The sequence below is a fragment of the Accipiter gentilis genome, chromosome 27 (genome assembly GCF_929443795.1).
Source record: "Accipiter gentilis chromosome 27, bAccGen1.1, whole genome shotgun sequence".
Classification (NCBI taxonomy): Eukaryota; Metazoa; Chordata; class Aves; order Accipitriformes; family Accipitridae; genus Astur; species Astur gentilis.
The window spans coordinates 2,584,399-2,604,764 of NC_064906.1; the positions used below are offsets into that span (position 1 = coordinate 2,584,399).

At 39.9% G+C, this 20,366-nt stretch overlaps 1 protein-coding gene across 1 annotated transcript; it reads left to right on the forward strand.

The window, feature by feature from the left end:
* Positions 1-3,776: 3,776 nt before the first annotated feature.
* NAPG (NSF attachment protein gamma) lies at positions 3,777-18,250 on the forward strand. The gene is made up of 12 exons (XM_049830258.1): positions 3,777-3,938; positions 6,010-6,077; positions 7,237-7,321; positions 7,925-7,942; positions 8,518-8,548; positions 9,019-9,128; positions 9,260-9,326; positions 10,053-10,123; positions 11,258-11,336; positions 11,847-11,926; positions 13,425-13,554; positions 14,840-18,250. Exons 1-12 carry the CDS (start codon positions 3,883-3,885, stop codon positions 14,987-14,989), a joined length of 945 nt encoding a protein of 314 aa, XP_049686215.1. The 5' UTR covers positions 3,777-3,882; the 3' UTR covers positions 14,990-18,250.
* The last annotated feature ends 2,116 nt before the right edge of the window (positions 18,251-20,366 follow it).

The following is a 20,366-nucleotide window of genomic DNA, read 5'->3' on the forward strand; positions in this document are numbered from 1 at the left end:
CCCGCTCCCCATTTCTATACTGAGCATGATGGCACATGGTATGGAATAGCTCCTTGGCTCGTTCAGGTCAGCTGCCCTGGCTGTGCCCCCACCTCCCAGGTTCCTGTAAAAATTAACTCTATCCCAGCTGAACCCAGGACAGGGATTCTTAAGTTGGCTGTGTAGTATTAATTGTCTTTTACATCATTGAGCCTGTGGTTTTATAAAATGTTACCGGACTTCTAACTAACTTTTGCTGAAGAATAAATCTGAGTTTTAACACTGTTGGATTCAGTTAGTCGTGCATCCATAACAGTGACAAATGCCAACAATATAGTTTGTCAGATTCCCCACTGGAGCAGGTGGGAAGTGGTATGGTGGTAATTTCAGGCTTTTATCTGACCTTGGGCCCTTGAAAACCCAACAGAAAAAGGTGGCTCATCTCTTCTCCAGAAGGGCTTTATTCACATCTGTAGATATTGTACATATCTTTGTGAGTCATGCATGAGCTATTGCATAAAATTAATTTGATTGTACACAAATTACATTTGCGGATTGTCATGATCTAGGGAAATGGATTCTTGTTGGAAGTAAGGGAGGCAGGAGGGATAGTAGGTAGGGACTAAAAGTGACTTGGTAATCATGACACATCATCTTACCCACCAACAAAATCAACTGGCCCTACCTAGGTGGACAGGCTACCTTACTTAACCTGGAAAAGGAACATGTAAATTATGTGTTCAGTAAATAGCGGGGAAGGCATTACGAAAGTTTCACATTGGAACACCTTACTAGACACCAGAATACCCTCCTCCTCTCTCATGTCCAATGAATCTGGAAAGCCAATTAGACATTACCTCCTTCCCCCAGTTGGGATATTTATAATGGCTCTTTATTCTCTGACATCTAATAAAAGGCATGCTCACACTGTAGTCTTCTGCTATTTAATTAAAGACAATCAGCAGGGAGACACAGATCTGCAGAAAACCAGTGTTCATTAATTTTGCTGCCCTCAGAGTTACTTGTTTGCTTTCTGCCATATCCATTCAGACAGGAACTAGTAACGTCTCACACCCAAATGAATTATATGGATTTAATGCTGAAGACAGGAAAAGGAAATGTACTGGAGCACTGAGATGCTGGCACTGGGATGGAGTGCTCACAGAACACATTTTTATGTGTGTATAACAGGCCCAGAATGTATCTGAACCAATTGTTCATTAGACCAATTAGCAGCAGTCTGCCTGGGAGGAGGAATATGCAGGTCCCTCTACCTTTCTCACAGGTAATTTCCTCAGTGTGGCAGTGTCGCTGTTGTTATTGTAGTGTTAGTGTAGCTACGACTCCAACTCAGACACTAATAAATTACAAGGTAGAACTTTCCATGTCCTGCTGCCAAAAAAGGGTATCAGAAGAGCTGGGAAATCCAGATCTAGGAAAACTTAGTTCACCTTCCAGATCCAGCAGAGTAGGAGATAGGATTCAGCAGGTGACTTAAAATACAACTCACTGCAGTCAGTCCTGACTTTCTGAACAAGAACATGACATATTCACAGCAAAGTCAGAGTTCATTGGGAAACAAATTTAGCTATGGTCGTAGCAATAGTCTCTTACAACAAACAACAGCTCTCTGAAGGAAGCCCAGGCTGTCCTTATTGCAGTGCTGTGGGTGGACCCAGCCATAATGGTGGAAGGCGCTGTCCCCAGCTGCCTGCCTCTAGCCTCTTGCCAGAGGTTAGTCCCATGAAGTCTCACACAAATGCTTTTTAACCCATTTCAGACAAAACTAAGTTATGCAGTTCGTTTTTTATAACCTGATGCCTTTGGTTGCAATGGTGTACATGAAGAAACGCTTAGATAAGAGACAGAAACCCTCCACAACGTGTAGTGATGGGCAGCTGAGGACTGGCTAGTGATCAATGGCTTCTACTGGTACAGCTATCTGCAGCGTTCATATCCGTCTAGTAAACAAAACGTGTAAGATTATACTTTAAAAACTTTGTCACTCCAACTGCTATCACTGTAAAATTTTTTCACATTGTACCTGTTCATTTCTCAACACCATACTCTAATTCACAGCCAAGCACCAGATGCTGTGATATGATCCTTCCCAGATGTAAAGTCTCTGGAGGTTCCATGTCTACATAATAAAAGCTACCCAGGAATATCCTACTTCATTTAATACTAGTCTTGGAAATCTTTCATCTGGTCATTACAGTACAAAGTGTAACCAGACAGCACGCTTGTGTAGTTTCACTAGAAAGTGAACAGCTATTTATAGCCCAGGGAACACAGCACCCAGGAGCACTAGCACAAACAAACACACAAACAGTATGTCATTAACAGCGTGCTTCAGAAGAACACTCTAAGATTATTCTGTCCTTTAATGCCACAGTTCTATGATTTCATTTTCCCAGCTAACACAAGTTTACTTGAAAGGTAATGCAGCAAGCTCATAGTTATATGGCCAGATCGATCCTGGCCATAGCAAGGGAAAGAAGAGACAGACATGATGACACAGGAATCTCTCCGATCATAGCTTCCTCTACTTTTTACCTGCGACCAGTGAGCACTTGCCAGAATCCTTTTTGCATATGTATTATGCAAGATAGAAAACCTCTCCACAACCTTTTTTTCCTACTTTGTTCTAGGACATAGACTAATCGTATGCAAGATTTAGTGGTGATTTTCCACCAGCTGCAATAGATGATAGCCTCTCAAGTGCAGTGCAAGAACCAAAGTTAGAAAATTGTTTCCATGTCATCGAGGGAATGTAGGAAATGGAAGGGAGAGTAATTCAGACCTGTGAGTTTGATGCCTACCTAGAGCAAAACAAATCCGTAAATATTGCTTCTTTTCAACATTTAAGGTAGGAACAATCGCAAAGCTCTGATTCCTGTAAACAGTATGGACTTTCAATGACTTCTATGCTCTGATGAGAATTTTGCAAGTTTAACCAGCTTCTCACTTTGCTTCTCCCCTCCTGTGTTGATAAATACTTCTCTTATTCACATTACTGGAAAGCAGTAATGATGTCCAAGTTTGGAGAATGAACACCTTCTTGGGCTCAATCACTGATCTCCTGTTACTTAAGAATGTTTGAGATGATTAACAAAAATAAGGAGTCAAGGGAACTGGACGCATGGGGAGCAACTTTAGCATTTTCAATTCAGTTACCCAATTACACACTCGGCATCTCATACGATGGCGTAGCCCGTGTTAGCAACTCTGGTGTTCTCAACCACCACGCACACCTTCCGCTTTGGATTTCTGTGCCAGCCTGACTGGAGACAGCCTCTTCTTTCTGCAAATACCAAACGAGGCAGAGCAGCGTGCCTCAGCAAAAAGGCCTCTGGAGGCTTCTTTCGGAGCCAGGCAAGCAGCGCTTTTCAGCCTTCGGCCCACGAGTTGCGCATTTCCACGAAACACCGGCCTCCCTTTGAAAACCCTGGGACGCGCAGGCCTGCGCTCATTCCCGAGTTCTGAAAAGCTTCTCCTGGCCTTGGACCGGGGTGGGGGGGACTGGGGGCTCCCGCCAGGGAGGCGCCGTCCGGCTCCCCGGAGCGAGGCCACAGCCCAGCGCCGTGGGCAGCCATTCACCTGCACAACCCCTGCCGGGCGCGTAGAGGGACACCGCGCAGAGGGCTGCCGGCGAAGGAGCGGGACAACCAACCCCCCCCCCCCAACGCCGCCTCACAACCCGCGGCTGCCACCCTCTCAGCCGCCGCGCCCGCCCTGACAGCGGCGGCGCCCCGCCCCCGCCGCCGCCGCGCCCCGCCTCGCCGCCGCCGCCGCGCAGGCGCGGTGAGGCGGCGGAGGGCCGAGCTCTTCTCCTCGAGGCCCCGCGAGCCCCGCAGTGTTCCGTAACGGGAGCGCAGGGGTAGGCCCCTCCGCGCTGGCGAGATGGCGGCGCAGAAGATTAACGAGGCGCTCGAGCACATCGCTAAGGCGGAGAAATAGTGAGCGTGAGGGGAGGGTGGCGGGGGGGAAGCTGGCGAGCGGGTGCGACGGCTGCCGGCTCAGCGCCCGGGCCTTCAGGCCCGCCCGGCTCTCCCGCCCCTTGCGGGCGTCGTGTCGCCTCCTGCTCGAGCGGGGCTCCGCGGAGCGCGCTGCTTGCCGCCGCGGCCGCCCTCTCGCGGCCTCTGAACCGTGGGGCTGCCGTCCGCAGGCTTCACCCGGCGGCTCGGCACCCCCTCCTCGCCCCGCGGCTGCGGCGGGGGCGGCGCCTTCTTGGGAGTTGTAGTTCTCGCCGGCGCCCGTGCGGGGAGCGGAGGCCTCGGGCGAACTACAGCTCCCATGATGCCCTGCGCGGAGTGGTGGGGCGGGGTGGGGGGTGGCCGAAGCGAGGGGCTGAGGGATATGGCAGGTGCCGGGCGAGGTGACCGCGGGGGAAGGGGAGGGAGGTGCGGGGGGAGTCGGAGGACGTGGCCGCTTGGCCCCTCTTCTGCCTCGGGGGTCCCTCCCTAGGGGGGGTGGCTGCTAAAGGGCACCCTTCGTCCCCGAACTGGGAGAATAAAGCGGCCCTAAACCGGAGAAGTCGTGTCGGCGAGGCTGTAGGGCTTGGAGGCCTGGGCAGTTTCCTCAAGGGCCAGGCAGCCTTTATTGCCCTGGCCCGAAGGGGAAGGGGAGGGGAGACACTTCTGCTCAAGTTAGTGGGAGAAAGGCAAGCGGGAGGAAAGAGTTAGGGGGATTGTGGTGAATAAAGAGCTTCGCCTTGCTGAGGTGGGGGGTGTGTGTGTGTATTTGTTTGCTTCCCGCCTATGAGAAATGTGCGATTGTTTCTTTTTAGATGGCCTCAAAGACCTGTGCTGACATTTAGCTTAGAGGCTTTAACATCTACATATGATAGTCTTTTAATGTGGATTTGAACAAGCCATTCTGCTTGTAAGTCTCAATTTCACAGACTACAGTATAGATGTAATACAGCTGACTAATCCAGAGATGCTATAATTTTAGTAAGAGTAGCGACGGGCCATCTGGAAATCATGGATCAAAAGTATGAACTGCGATAGAGAGACCTCCTCAGAATAAAATGTCTGTACCAGAGTATCTTAGTCAAATTACTTGACCAAAAGTGCCTTTCAGTGGAATTCATTTTAAGCTTATCCTGGAAAGCATTTGAAGTAAAAGGCACCTACATCTTAAGTTGTGTGTGTAATAAAGCATTGTGTATTTCAGCTCGATGCATTTGAGACTTTGCCTGTGATAAAAATAACACAATATAAAGGCTTCCTTTAGAGTTACATACTGTGGTTTTCATCCAAGTAGGACAACAAAGCCAACATAGTCTATATACAACTGTTTTTCCAAACTAAGTGTATATTGCATCTGAAGTGTCTTCCTGCAACAAATATAGAAGTGGACTCTAAAGTTATGGGAATTTTTATATTTGTTTTAGAGGTGAGGAAGTCATGATATTGAAATCAGCGTTGCTTGATGACTCGCCTCGTTTTGCAATGTATATTTTTCCCTATATCTGTATCTGCGTGTGTGTGCATGGCACCATTTAGTGTCATGATCTATTGTAGACATACAAATGACACATGAGGCTTTGTCTTTGTGTTGGTAACTAAATTCTTTAATTTGTGTATGCAATGGAGAGTCTTTGATAATTCTTAGCAGCAAAAAATTACCATAGAGGAACACTGGAAACTTCGTGATGTGTAACCAAAAATATTGCCAGGTGTTGTGGTATTAGAAATCTTGAGATACCATGTTGGTGTAGGTGGAAGTATTTTTGTTCTGTTGACTTCTTACTGTTGAGGAGCTGGGCTTGTGTAGACCGTCTGGGGACAGCAGAAGCATGTTAGAGGCGATGCGTGTAACTATGGGAGATCATTGCAGTGTTTGATGCAATTCCTAACAATGCCGGCATTTATTTTTATAGTAGTGATGCCACCATAGCATTGGCAAATGGGTAATTGCTCCTTTTTGGAGGTAAACTAAAGTTTTAAATATATCTAAAGTGCTTTGAAGATAAAACATAAAATCTTTACTAGTTGTTAATAGGCCTTTCTTCTTGCATTTTAGTCTGAAAACTGGATTCTTAAAGTGGAAACCAGATTATGACAGTGCAGCTACTGAATATGGGAAGGCGGGTATGTATGGCTGTAAATATGGCCATATACTTTATGGTTTCAAAGTATTCTTTAAGCTTAATCCCTGATAACATTTTATGTATTTTCAGTACATTGCTGTGTAAGTAAAACTGTTGTGAAGACAAAAGAAGATGAAACAACAAGAACAAAATACTCTTAGTAGCACTGTAAAGTAAATTTCAGATTGTACTTGGACATCTAGAACTGTTGTCAAAATAAATTTTTTTTTCTAAGCTTACAGCTTCTACTTTGTATATATTACTACATGTAATAAAAATGCTTTCCTTCTTTCACTTGTCCACCCCCAAATCCCATGACTTTACCTACAAAACAACAAATATTTGAGCTGGTTTTAAAACGTTGCTTTTTCATCATCTTCTGAAGTATGTCCTGACAAAGACTGTCTCAGTATGATAGAGATATGCTGCCAGGTGGTTTTTTTTAGGCATAGTAAGATCTCTTTCCTCCTTTTCTTCCACAGTGAGTGTCACACTCAATATAAAATTCTTACTAGTTGATTCCTTTTTGCTCTTAAACAATTTTCTTGGTTTTGATAATAGTAATTTATTGTGATTTTTTTGGCTTCTTACTCTAGACATGCCTATTCATTCATTTAAGCCTGAATAAAAAAATACAAACTTGGAAGAGCAACTAGAGCATTTATAAATTGAAATTTATTTTAAATCCCACTTTAATATTCTATCAGTCTAATGGAGATAGAAATACATATTTGTGCCCTGAAGTGGTTATGTTGAGGAAGTTGTTATAGGTATGCTTTGTTGATGGTATACTTCTACTCCTGCCATACTGATTTTATATAACCTCTAATGATTAAAACTATAAACTTATGCATTCCTGCAGTTCTGTAATTAAAATACAGAATGAGCGAGTTCCAAAATCCAGCTAAACACATTATGGACAATGTGGTACAGTGATGGCATGGATATGTTGTTGACAGTAAATGTTTTTAATGGTAACTAAGTGACTAATTAATGAAGCAAGGAAGACTGTGATGGGATTTTTTGGAAGAGCTTGGTCAGTTGTAACTATTCATTTAAAGAATCTGTTTGCATCTTTTGGTGGCTAAATTCTTGAGTAGAAGTGGTGAAAAAATGAAAATGGCAAGCTGTAAATAAGAACTTTATTTGATTTCTTGCAGCTGTTGCTTTTAAGAATGCCAAGCAGTTTGACCAGGCAAGGGAAGCCTGTTTACGGGAAGCTGAGGCACATGAAAACAATAAAGCGTATCTTTTCATTGACTGATATTCTTTTTTTTCCAAGAAGCTTACTAGTTGACACTTAGAATGGGTTAATGGGGGTTGGTAGAAGATGTATTTAATATATTTGCACATTTTGCCAATGTAACAAAGTTGTCTATTAGAAGACTGTTCCTGTGTGCTCTGAGTGGGAGAACTCTTTTGGTTAGAAAATCCGTTGTTTCCATTAGAATCTGGAGTGTTAAGATGCTGACCAGTGCCTGAGATGTCTAGGTACTGCTTCAGAAATTAATTTATTTTTTTTTAAATACCTACAAATGGATAGTATAAACTAAATGCAACTCTGACATTATTACAGTACTTGTAGTAGTATTTAGTAACCAGGAACATATTTTAAATAAATGTGCTTTTTACAACTTTACATGCAGTTATACTTTGGTATGTTGCGTTTATTCTGTCCTTAGAAGCATTTATTTTTGATGCCTTGTCTACAAACATAGTAGGTTCGATTTGCCTTTATGGGATTCCTTGCTCTGAAACTAGTACTTCTGTAAGATTTTGTACACTAACAATTTTTCTGCATTATATTTTTGTGGCTTTTGTCCTTGACTTTGACAATATTACTTCCAGTCTCTTCCATGCTGCCAAGTAAGTATAGAAGCACTGAGTAATCTGAAACAAATTCTCTAACATATGGTACAAGCATGAACTATCGTTTTGATCTCGCTGTAGTAAATGGTATGGTTCAAGTGATTTTGCTGTTTCAAAATGAGTTTAATGGAAGCGCAGGCTAGGAAGTCTGAAAACCTGCAATGGCCATCTGAAGAAATTATGATTTTGACATTCTTCAGCATCTTTTGATATCAAATGTTTTTTCCTAGATTAACTTTTTGCAATTTTGAAATTCTACACTGTTGAGCTTATAAAGAAATTTTTAATTAAAGAGTACTTCAAAGCAAGCAGTTAATGACAAATAATCCAGATAGTGCCTGTGGGTCAGATCATGAGAATAGATTTTTAGTGGGGAGCGTGGTTGAAGTATTTAATTTGTGGAAGATAATGTTACATATACACTGTCTCATTAAACAAAACACTTGAAGTATCTTCAAAGCATTTAATATTAACAGTGAAGTGATCGCTGATGAGTCTTAACTTTGCTGTGTAACTACAGCTTGCCGAAATACACCATATCTAACTAAATTTTAATTTTTTTTTCTCTGCAGAGCTTATGAACAAGCTGGCATGATGTTAAAGGTATTTTCATTTATCAGTTTTTAATAAAAAGTTCTGTTTTATAATGAAGAATATTGTGCAATGGACCATTTTACAAATATATGTTTACGTGCATAGCATATTGAAGTGATATTTTTCTGTTGACTCGTAGTCCTCACCAACACCGTTGGTAGATTAGGGAAGTGACACTTGGGGAAAAAAAAAAAAGAGGTTTTCTTTTTGTGGAAGAAAAGGTGAGTACCTCGTGTTAGGGGGTAACAGAAGAGTGGTGCTGCTTCTTCTCTAAACTACCACAACTTCAGGCCTTGCATGAAAGCTTGATACTTACAAGTGAATTTGATGGAGTTGGTGGTCAACTTTCACTGGTTCTACAAGTTTGTAAATAAAAGTCAGAATCTTAAAAAATAGGATATTACAGTTTGCTTTGATTTGTTTCATTGTACATAAGCACAACTCCTGACAGCCACATCCCTCTGACTGTTGCTTTGCAGGAGATGCAGAGACTCCCTGAAGCAGTTCAGCTGATTGAGAAGGCCAGTATGATGTACCTGGAGAACGGGACACCAGACACAGCAGCTATTGCGCTGGAACGGGCTGGAAAGTAAGTCTGTGGTATTGGTGGCTAGGATGCATGCAGGGCATGGGTATATCTTTGGTTTTCTTTCTTGTCTTTTTGATGCTTTTAGGTAAAAAATATTTCATCTGAAGAGAAATGATTTATGTTTATTACAGGTTAATAGAAAATGTGAGCCCAGAGAAGGCTGTGCAGCTCTATCAGCAAGCAGCATCAGTGTTTGAAGTAAGTGGGGGGTTTTTAGGTTGTTGTTTTTCTTTTTTTTCCCACCAGCAAAGAACTTTCCAGTCCCAGAAAGTATACAAAGATGAATGAATTGGTGTTTAGGGTCAGCTATAAAGTTAAGAAAAAGCCTAAGATTACGTTCCAAATTGGTTTTCCTTCCTTTCACATCAGTGGCTGAGTAAGGAGGCTGAGGGCTTCTTATGCTGCAGAGGGGGAGATTACAAAAGTTAGGAGTCAGTTTGCTTTGCCTTTTTCTAAGTTTGGGACTTGACTGAATCAGAATTTTGTATGTTGTCAAATTTTCTGCCTCTTGTTGGGCAGTCCAGAGGGTAGGCAACATGGCTGCTGTTGAGTCCTGGAGCCTAAAATAGTTTGAAATCCTTCAAGGCACAGAAGAGAAGAGTTTGCTTAATCGTCTACCCGTCCCATGAGCAGGTGATTTGCCTTTTTGCTACTGCCTTTGGCGTGCTTTTCTAGCGTCACTTGCCACGTGCTTCCAGATGAGCAAGTTTGCATTGATGTTTCTTTGCTCTGTAGATGCGTACAGGAGTTGGCTGTGGGACTTGGGTGTGCCATTACTCCTCATGTTTCCCTTGAGTGTGTGAACTGCTGATACAATAATTAAGTTGTTCTAAGTTACAGATGACATACTTAGATTAAGGTCTAGTGGTCTTAATTCTATTCAAATGAAATCCAAATGCATGAATTCTTTTTGTTCTTCTCTAGAATGAAGAACGTTTACGGCAAGCATTAGAAATGCTAGGGAAGGCATCAAGACTTCTAGTCAGAGGACGCAGGTATAGCTTTATGCCTTCTTGTTTTTTTAAATGTAATTGAATCTTTAATAGTGATTTTTCACTGGTGGGTTTTTTTTCTTGCTGTTGTTGGGTTTATATACTGTTACTTAATTTTACTTTGAGACACACTTCAAACTAAATTCCGGTTTCTGTGGGATTGCCATGTTCATCCAGGAACCACCTGTTTTGTGTTCTGCGATGGGAGAATGTGGGCTGTAAGTCTTTGTTTCCTTTGTGTGTGTTGAACAGCTAGAAAGCACATACACCAGTTTTCATTAATTCTTAAACTACAGGAATTATTATTTTTCTTTTTCTTCCAGTGCTAATATGTAGAAAGTACTTGAAAGTCTTTTATAGCTGTGGAATATAAAACAGGGGAATTAGATGGCTAACCTGAGGAGAGAAATCTATTTGCAGCAGTCTGATTCTGGACTTCTTAAAGAAGAGTGTATTTTGGAATTGTTAATTGCTAGCACCAAACTTGACCTGCAGTTCAGCATAGACTTGCTTCACTGAAACATGTAGTTCCTTTAAGAAATTTCTAACTCTACCTAGAGTTTCTAACTCTACCTTTAAGAGACTTTATCACTGCCAAGTTGTAGTCAGAAAAGGAAATTTACAAAGTAACTTGAAAGTCTTTCTGTCAAAACAAGTCAACATAGCTTCAGGACATCTGAAGGACTTGGTTGCTCTGCTACTTTGTAGCTCGTGCTATTGCTAATTTCTAGAAGTTTAATATGATGATTAAATTGTATTCAAACTCAAAAGCAGTTACTGTGACTTAATATTGAAAGTTCATGGATATCTGACTTAGTGATAGCTTATTGTAACCTCATGACATACAGAAATCTGTTAGGGTACGTAACAAGGCATTCATCTTGTACAATGTTAGGAAAACGAGGTTTCTCTGAATGAATACAAGAGATGTTCTTAGCCTGCACATATACAAAAGGAACTGCTGACTATATATTTCTTCATCTAGTCTGTTAGTAAGATGTACTGCTGATTTTTAGTTGTGTTGCTTATTATTCCAGTAGACTTGGCAGTGTATGAGTTAAACACTTTGTAATTAGCCTCATGTTCATTATGCTGTGTTCCTGGCACTGATACTGCTAACTTTTTTTGGTTTTTTAGATTAGATGAGGCTGCATTGTCTCTTCAAAAGGAAAAAAGTATTTATAAGGAAATTGAAAATTACCCAACATGCTATAAGGTAAATTCTAAGACACAATTTCTGACAGTGCATTTTGATTTTTTCTGGGTAACTACTGACAGCTGACATCTGACCGACAATATGTACCTCTTGATATGGGGATAAGTTTCTTGCCAAATAATGAGAATTAGTGGTAGTGCATGTTTCCCCAACCTCTAACTGCTTTTTTCACTACTATAATGTTGAAGATAAGACACTGTTATCTACAGGAGCTGTCAAAAACAACAAACACATAAAGATGTGTTATCAAAAATAACAAACCACAAAACTGTTACCTGGTGCAACAGTTCATTACAATATTACAGGAGATAATTTATTTCATACTAGCTGAGGGTGTGGCTTACTACTTTCTCACTGTATTGTTCTGACTCTTTTGTGTCAGTATCTTAGAATTATCGTGGATCATAGTGACCTTTTTTACACTAAATATTAGCAGTCCAGTATTTTTCTTATATTTTACTGTTAATTTTTAAAGAATCATCGGGTTGGATTTTTTTTGTTTTTGTTTAGAAAACTATTGCTCAAGTCTTAGTTCATCTTCACAGAAATGATTATGTTGCTGCAGAAAGATGTGTGAGGGAAAGCTATAGGTAAGTCTACTTCATGTCCTGTAATTTTAAACTGAATATTTCATTAATGTAGATGTATTCTTATGAAAGAGTAATGGAAACACTGTCAAGAAATTTTAAGCCTGTACTTCTCTTGACTTACAGTACAATAATAGCATTCCCTGGTGTATGTCTAACAGGAATTTTTTTCACTTCTAACAGGTTTAGCTGTAATTACTATGGTGATTCTTCTTAATGAACCTAAAATTAAAAGTTAGTCATAAAGAAGTAGTTATGTGTGACTGATGAAATGAGATGGAAATTAGAAATTCTTCCCATTTTTTTTCCCTTGTTAAAAGCTGAGCAGAATATTTTTATGGCTGGGATTCTTGCCTTACTGATATCCTTTGGGTTGTGTCTTTTCTTCAAATGGAACAGAGATGGATTAGCTATTGTAAACAAATGTTCAAGATTAAAAGTGGGTATTTCTGGGTGTCACTACCTGAATTTTATTTTTTTCAGAATCTTTATGCAATGTCATGTGTGGAGGCCCTTAAAAAGTTGAATTCTAACTTGCCATTACCATATTTTATTACAGTTTGAGGATCGAAATATGGAATGCAGTCTCAAAATGCACAATAGCAGCATCCCAGCATAATCAATTAAACTATCTAGTATGGTGATTAGATTGAAGGAAAGATTACTCCAAATGTTTTTGTTAAAGAAAAGTTTGCAGCATGTGAATTACTACATTTCTGGTTATGTTGGTCTAGGAGATCTTGCCCTTGTCGTACATCAGAAGAAGAAAAGCGAGATTTCTACTTTTTGTGAGTTTTTTGTTTTTAGATAGTTGTTTGAACTGGAAGATAATTCAGGAAGTGGAAAGTAGTCTAGTTGAATACATCGAAATGAAGAAGGCATTCTTTACACATCCAGAAGAAAATTCTGGTATCAAAACCTGGATTAATATTTAAACCTGGTTCCAGAGGCTTTCCCAGCAACTCTGTTTCAGCTTTCGTTAGGACTTCAGTAACAAAATACTGAAACAACATATTTTTCCTTAAACTGTGCTTTTAGTGAAGTGACTTGAACATATGTGTAAGTTAAATTGTACTTTGTTTCTAGGAAGAATTTTTCAAGATCAGTCTTTAAACATCTTGCTTATATTTTCCAAGTCTTCAATTTGTATTTTATATATAGAAACTCATTACAGAATTTTTCTGTATGCAAAGTAGAGGAAGAGTTTATTGACTGGTCAGGAATAATTGAAAAATTTAATACTCTCTTTTTGTCTTGACTATGATTGTGGTCTTACTCTCAGCATGCAAACTAATGTTGCTGAAAGTTTAATTTTATGGTTATGATCCATGTACCTGGAGAAATCAAAATGGTTATAGGCAGTTTTGTGGAATAAGCAGTCCATCAGATTCTTAAAAGCTGCTTGCTTTTCTGCTATTGATCATCAGTATTTAAAGATGGAATAGCTGAGTGTCAAGTAGATTGCTGAAATGTCCTAAATGAACTCTTTTATTTCCTTCAGTATACCAGGATTTAATGGAAGTGAAGACTGTGCAGCACTAGAGCAACTTTTAGAAGGGTATGACCAGCAGGATCAGGATCAAGTTTCTGAAGTCTGTAATTTGCCACTCTTCAAATACATGGACAATGATGTAAGTAGGCAGTTCCTATGGATTTTTTTAATAATACTTGCTTGTTCAGGTTGAGTTTTTTTTTCTAGTAGAGGAAAATAAGAAGGGCAGGGTCCATGTATTTACTGTGATTTGCTCTGTCATCCTGCCCTGTGCCTGTGAACATTAGGTATTCTTTTACTTTGCTGCCTGCCAATGTAAATTCCCACATTGTTGTTCCTTTCAGATGGTGGGAAGGCTTAGGTGAAAGAGGAACTTGTTATGGATTTGCTGAGTTTGACAAGTTGACCAAAATTCAGTTGCCTTCTCCTTGGTTCCTTACGGGCCAGAACAGTTTGCTGCTTATGCTTTATTTCAGAAATACCATATAGTTGATATGGGTGTGTAAACATTACAGAAGATGATGCCTACGGGATGGCATTGTTGAACGTTTTTTCAGCGCTTTTTCCTCAGCAGGGTACTACTTAGTGAAAGATTTTTTATTTTTTTTAATTTTAAGTGGTTGTGTGTTGTCTGCCCCCCTTCTTTTTTTTCTTTGTCTCTTTTTTCTTTGTCTCTTTTTTCTTTGTCTCTTTTTTCTTTGCCCTTTTTTCTTTGCCCTTTTTTCTCCTTTGCCCCTTTTTTCTCCTTTGCCCCTTTTTTTTCCTTTGCCCCTTTTTTTTCCTTTGCCCCTTTTTTTTCCTTTGCCCCTTTTTTTTCCTTTGCCCCTTTTTTTTCCTTTGCCCCTTTTTTTTCCTTTGCCCCTTTTTTTTCCTTTGCCCCTTTTTTTTCCTTTGCCTGGTTTTCCCCCCCTCCGTGTCCATTCCCCCCCCCCTCCGTCTCTTATTTTTTTTAAATTGTAGGAAGTATAAGGATAGGAAAGGTGTGAAGTAAAGGAGACATGCATCCATGCCAAACTTTGTAACAGTATTGACTAATTTTTCCTTGTTACTATGTTGAATACTAAAAATTAAGGTGTTAGTCTTGCTGAAGAACACTTGTAAGATGTTTTACATGAACTATTACTAGATAACGTATGCATAGCTGCATACTGAAAAATTATTTTTAAGTAAAGCTTGAACCACAGAAGCTGTAGGATGTGGCCAAATTATCCCATTCTCAGAGTGTTTGAGATGGAAGAAGCCTGACATTGGTTCATTTTTTTCTAAGCTGGAAAAATGTACTCTGAAAGCAGCGTCAATGTGTTTTCTGGACTGAATGTTACCTGCTTGTTTATTGTGAGCATCAGTTAATTCTGTGCAGTGTAATTCAACAAGATTTTACTTCTGTGATAGTACAGAAATTAAACTTGCCTTGTTATTGTCAGTATGCCAAGCTTGGTCTTACCTTGGTGGTCCCAGGAGGTGGAATCAAGAAGAAGTCGCCCAACGCTGCACAAGACAAAGCAAGAGGACCAGCTGCAGTGGGCTCTCATGCTGATGAGGAGGAGGATGAATATTCTGGTGGACTATGCTAGCTACAGACATAGTCTTAAATATCTGACTTATTTGTGATGTTGAGCGTATCCAAAGGTACCAGATTTACCAGAGCTTCATTGCAATTGTGATATGGGAATGCTAATATGAATTTGGCAGCTTCTGGGTACAATACAGGAGAAAAAGCATGATTGTACCTGTCATCTTGAAACTTCTTTGGACTCCATTTCTGACCTGGTAGGAGCTTCCTCAGGGCCCTGCCTTCAGTTGATAGGAAAAATTTGAGAGAAATTTTTACTAAAAGCACAGTTTAAAAGGAACCAAAACCCCAGAAGCACTGGAGCAGGGGAAGTGGTACAAAATTTTAAATGCTGGATTTCAGCAGTTGACACTTTTTGGTTCAAGGAATATGTTTGTGATTTGTTTTCTGAGTTAAATATACCATCATGCATCTGGCTATTTATCTTCTGTTTAACACCGTTTAAGGCAGACTGTGCCAGGGAGGATTTTTCACTAGTACAAGCACTAGGGGGAGCATTCAGTTTATTTTCAACTTGTTTTTACTCCACTGCAGAATATTATTTTAATACCTTATTCTTTGTAAGCAGTATCCATGTGGGTGTGGAAAATACTAAGTCAACTAGTTTGAAGCTATCTTGCAAGCTTAAAAGTATACACACATCTTCATCTCAAGAACTTTATTGACCTGAAGTCTTTGGAAATAAATGTGTGTATAGTGTTTGTAATGTACACCTTGGGAATGGAAGGAGTGGACAACCTTTCTTAGCGATGTCTGAAGCGTGCCACAACCAAAAAAGAAACGGAAAGTAGCAGATAATGTGCATTGAATGTAAAGCTCTGAAGCCAGTGTTTAACAAAAACTTAGGTGGAATATTTCAATAATATGTTTGAGTTAATGAGTGTTCTAGGTGTTTATTTACTAATCAATACACTACTCTACAAAGATATTTTATTCTTTCATATTTTCAAAGCATAGAACAGCGCTCTCTTACAAACAGCGTTTTTCAAACTAGCTTGGGATCCAAAGTAACCAAATTTTATTGCATCTTGTCTATTTTTATTTGGTTTTGAGTCATCATTAGTTTTGCAAGCTTCTGTAGTGTCTTAAATGTGTTTGACCATTTTATGCTTAAATGTTGACAACACTAGAAGTTAATACCTGTGGTCTCTTTCTTCAGAAGAATCTAATAAAAATCTGCACTAGGGTGAGATCATTTGGAATCCGGCAGGGATTTGTGTGTGATATGTAGTGCCCAAAGTTCAATAAATAATAGACCAAAAGCACAGAGTTGGTACAGTTTCTGCCATATTAAGGAATTGGATGTCTTAAAAAATATCAAGCCATATGTCTGACATATGTGATGTCTGACATCAGTGTGTCAGACATAATTGTGATGAAGGTAAGCTTTTAGAGTGCTAATACTCACTTTCCTCGGGGTGGATAGCATTCAATAGCATTGTGATGGCTGCATGAACTACAGCATAATTTGCAGGTAGGGCTGCTGTAAAAGTCATGCTATTTGATTTCATGGGTGTTCAAAAAACAGTTTTGTCTCTTTGTATTATGTAGTAATAACCTTGCATTTTGAAGCTATTTGAGACTACACCTGTAGTTTTTTACTATCTGACAGATTAATTTCCCTTTGTTAATAATGATGTATATAGAAGTTTTCTATAAAATAGTCTAAACAACATTTTAGGAAGCGAGTTGCTTTTCTCTGAGAATGATTACAGGTGTACACAAAAGATAGTTTTGAAGACTTTCCTGTAACTCATCCGTTTTCACCATTGGAGCAACTCACTCCAGTTTACTTAACTTCTGCCTTCTGGATTTGTTCATGAAGGTGACCATGCACTTTTTATGGAGAGTCTTTATCACAAGTAGAAAAAACCCGCACATGTAGGAGCACTGGGAACACTAAGTAATTTTCTTCAAGCATTTCCTGCTGCATCCGATTCTGAAATAAGTTTTGTTGAATGGTCCCAAGGAGTCTACTACTGTGTGTGTGAACAATTGTATATATCTGAGAAGATGGCATGCATAAGAATAAAAATCGGGAGCTTTGTGTGCTTCTGTGAAAGAACTTGCGGACTTTATTTAAACTGTGCTTGTAATGCTAACAGGCCCTTAAAAGAAAAACTGAAATTTATGCATTGGATTCTTTAAAGCATATTTTTCATATTGCCAAAAAAAAAAAAAGATGTGCAAGACTGTCTTCCCACTCCCCCAGCTTTTTGCTTTTGTCCTTGTGCCAAGCGTGGAAAATCTGGGACAAAAGTAACTTTTACCTACACATGTTAAGCTGCCATTAAATTGAAAGGGGCTTCTCTGAATCTTAGGAGTAGAATTTTAATCTTTGATTGCAATGTTGCTGCAAAGACCAAATCTGCAGAAATTGAAGTGTCTGAAAATAAGATGGTCTATTTTATATAACTTATTCTCCTATTTTAGGCAATGAAATTGTGATAGGAATGTTAACTGCCTTTTAGTAAACGTTTAACTATAGAAGAAGCTGTCTGTATATTATGTGTTAGTGTTTGTGTCTATCTTTCAAAGCAATTTGCACACTTATTATGTAAATATTTCAGTGATTTAAAGAGCAAGACACCATTTACAGCAAGAAAGTTTCCAAAACCAATGTTGACTGTAAGAAAAATAAGTTGTGCATGAAGGCTGAGTGATGGCCAATGCAATGTATATGTAAACTCAGAGATTTCTAAATCCTCTGTAACTTAAGATCCAGTATGCCCAAGTGCAGTGTGAAACCTATGCTTTATTTGTTCTTTTTTCCAAATCTGTGGTGTATTAGAGTACAAAATGTGTTTGTAACAGCTCTACAGATGCTGCTTCTTGAAAAGAGGCTGTGTGTTTCACCAACATGAAAAATAAAACATGAAACTAATGCATTTTTGCTAGCATTCCCTGTTGATAGGTTCTGCTGAGCACCACCATCTGAAAATGAATATTGTGTTTAATCTCAAGCAGATTTTGTATGTGACTGCAAATCTTGTCACCAAGTGTTGCAGGTATATTGTGTGATCAAAGGCTAAGTCCTGGGAACCTACTGGCTCAGGTTTAAGTGTTGAAAGTCAGTGGTGTCCAATCTTTGTGGTTTATTCACGAGACATTGCATTTCATTTATCCTGTGGTTTTTGTTTTTCTAACTGACCTTTTGGTACCTTTGCTGGCTTTCATTATTTGAGATGGTGACACATCTTAGGCAATTCTATCCACTCAGAATAAAAGGCATGTATGTGTTTTGCCTCTCTGCTGATTGTAACATCTCGATGGTTCACTGTTAAAACTTCACTTCCCAAAGGCTTGTATTCAGAAAACAGAATTGGTATATTGGGTGATTGTCAGACCTGAATTTGTCAACTTTAACAACAAGAAATAGAAATAATTGATTCTCTAGTCCTTGGTCTTCCTTATCTTGGCTAATTATGCAAGGCATAGTTATGGTTTAAAAAAAGACTTTCTAATAATGAGGGAGGACATACAGATTCTTACATCTGCCATAGAGATAAAGCACTTGTTTCCACAGTTAGGCTAGTTAAATGTGTAGCAAACTCTAGCAGTCTTCTGGAAGAATACACAAATACACTCCAAGATTTACCTGAATATGCTGAAATCCAGAAAGGACTGAGAATGTTAATGGGAGCCACAGAGATGTGAGAAAGGTTCTTGCACCAAACTGCACTTTGCGTATTGATACTGACTGACAGATGCATCATGTGTGCCTCTGGGCTCTGCTGGAGGCTAAAAGAGGTGTCCAGACCAAAACGAATGAGGGTCAGTTGAATGTGGAGGATACCCTAGCTATTAGAACTCCAGCATTCATTTCTAGCAAGGATAATTTTAGAAATGGTGTTTTCTGACAAGCAAGAACATGTCTAAGTGACTTAATTGCTCTTTAGGCCATGGGTTTTTGCTGACTTAAAACCAAGGCTTGGGAGTGGGGTAAAGAGGAAGGTTAGTTTGGTTTTGGAATGATTCATGCTTTACCTGTGTAATTTTACTTACATGCTAAAGTGTCACTGATGTATGTTTAAGCAGCTCTATAGATTGATACAGTTTTTTCTCCCAAAGCTTAATTTGTAATTCTGTTACAGATTGGGGGGAGGGGATTTTCTTTTAAACCTGGGGTGTTGTTTGTATTTGAATGAAAACTGATTCTGTTAGAAGTACACGAAATAAGTAGGTTTCTGTTTGTGCTGATTTAATACAGAAATAGTGAAGAGGGTGGGGGCATTTGAAGTATTTGCTTTGTTCTGTTCATTAGAGTTAATCATATTTATCACTTGGATCAGATTTTCAAAGCAGTTTTTGTCCATGGGAATGCAAGCTTCTCATTATTCAGTTGGATCCAACAGGGAGTTTAAAAAACAACTAGATTTCAGCATTTCAGAAGCCATGTATCTTTACACAATTTAAGGATGTGGACTCTGTAACTCCTTGGAGATTTTGTCGTTGCAGAAAAATCACCTTTTCTGTTTTAAAGGCAAACTTGCTTGAATACTTGAAGGCTGAAGAATCTGGCACTGAAGTTCTTCAGTGTTGCAGGAATCATTCCTTGGATGCTGCGAATAAGCAGCTGTAAAAACTATAAGCACTAAGCTGCTCTTGGAAAAAATAAAACCTTTTTTTATCATCTAGGTTTATAATAAGTAGTGAACTTTTTTGGATGTAGGAAATAGAAAAAAAGAAGCCACCCCGGCAACTAGTGTGGTAATTACATTGGAGCAAGTATGTGTAACTTCCCAGAACAGGAGGGAACCACTTGGGATCTGTGGTTGGTTGAGTCTGAGCAGGGATGTTAATCTCTAAGCTAATGGTCTGTAGAGGCCAGCGTCCCCAGGAGCTGGGCTCACGTCTTCTCGTACTGTAGTACCCGTTGGAGATGATGTGCGTCAGTGCTGTATCTGACCACCTTCCAAAAGGCGGATGGGTCGTTTGGGAGCTGCTGTCGTTGCCCTTCAGCCAGGGTTTCCAGTGTGTCCGCGGTGCAGCAGTGTGGCCTCCAGCCTGGAACAGGAGGCAGCTGCAAGGCTGCATGTACGTTTAAAAACCATATGGCTGTTACTGGCTCATCTGCCGAGTCTGATGGGAACGGTGGTAATGAGCGTGGCCGGGCTCCAAGGTGCGCGCCGCCGGGACATTAACAGGTGTGCAACCAGTTTGGATTACTCGACAGAAACGTTTTGATACTGGAGTGGCAGAAGTAGGCCCTATCATGCGTAAAGTGAAAATGGGTTATCATTAGTTGCCTTGCTTGTTTTGGATATGTGTTTCTGTGCCTTTATTTTGCGTCGTTGCTAAGCTGGGTGTAACCCAGGATGGGTTTGTTTTCCCCAGAGTGTTGTTAGTTTGTTAGCACTAGATGGTGCCGCAGAACG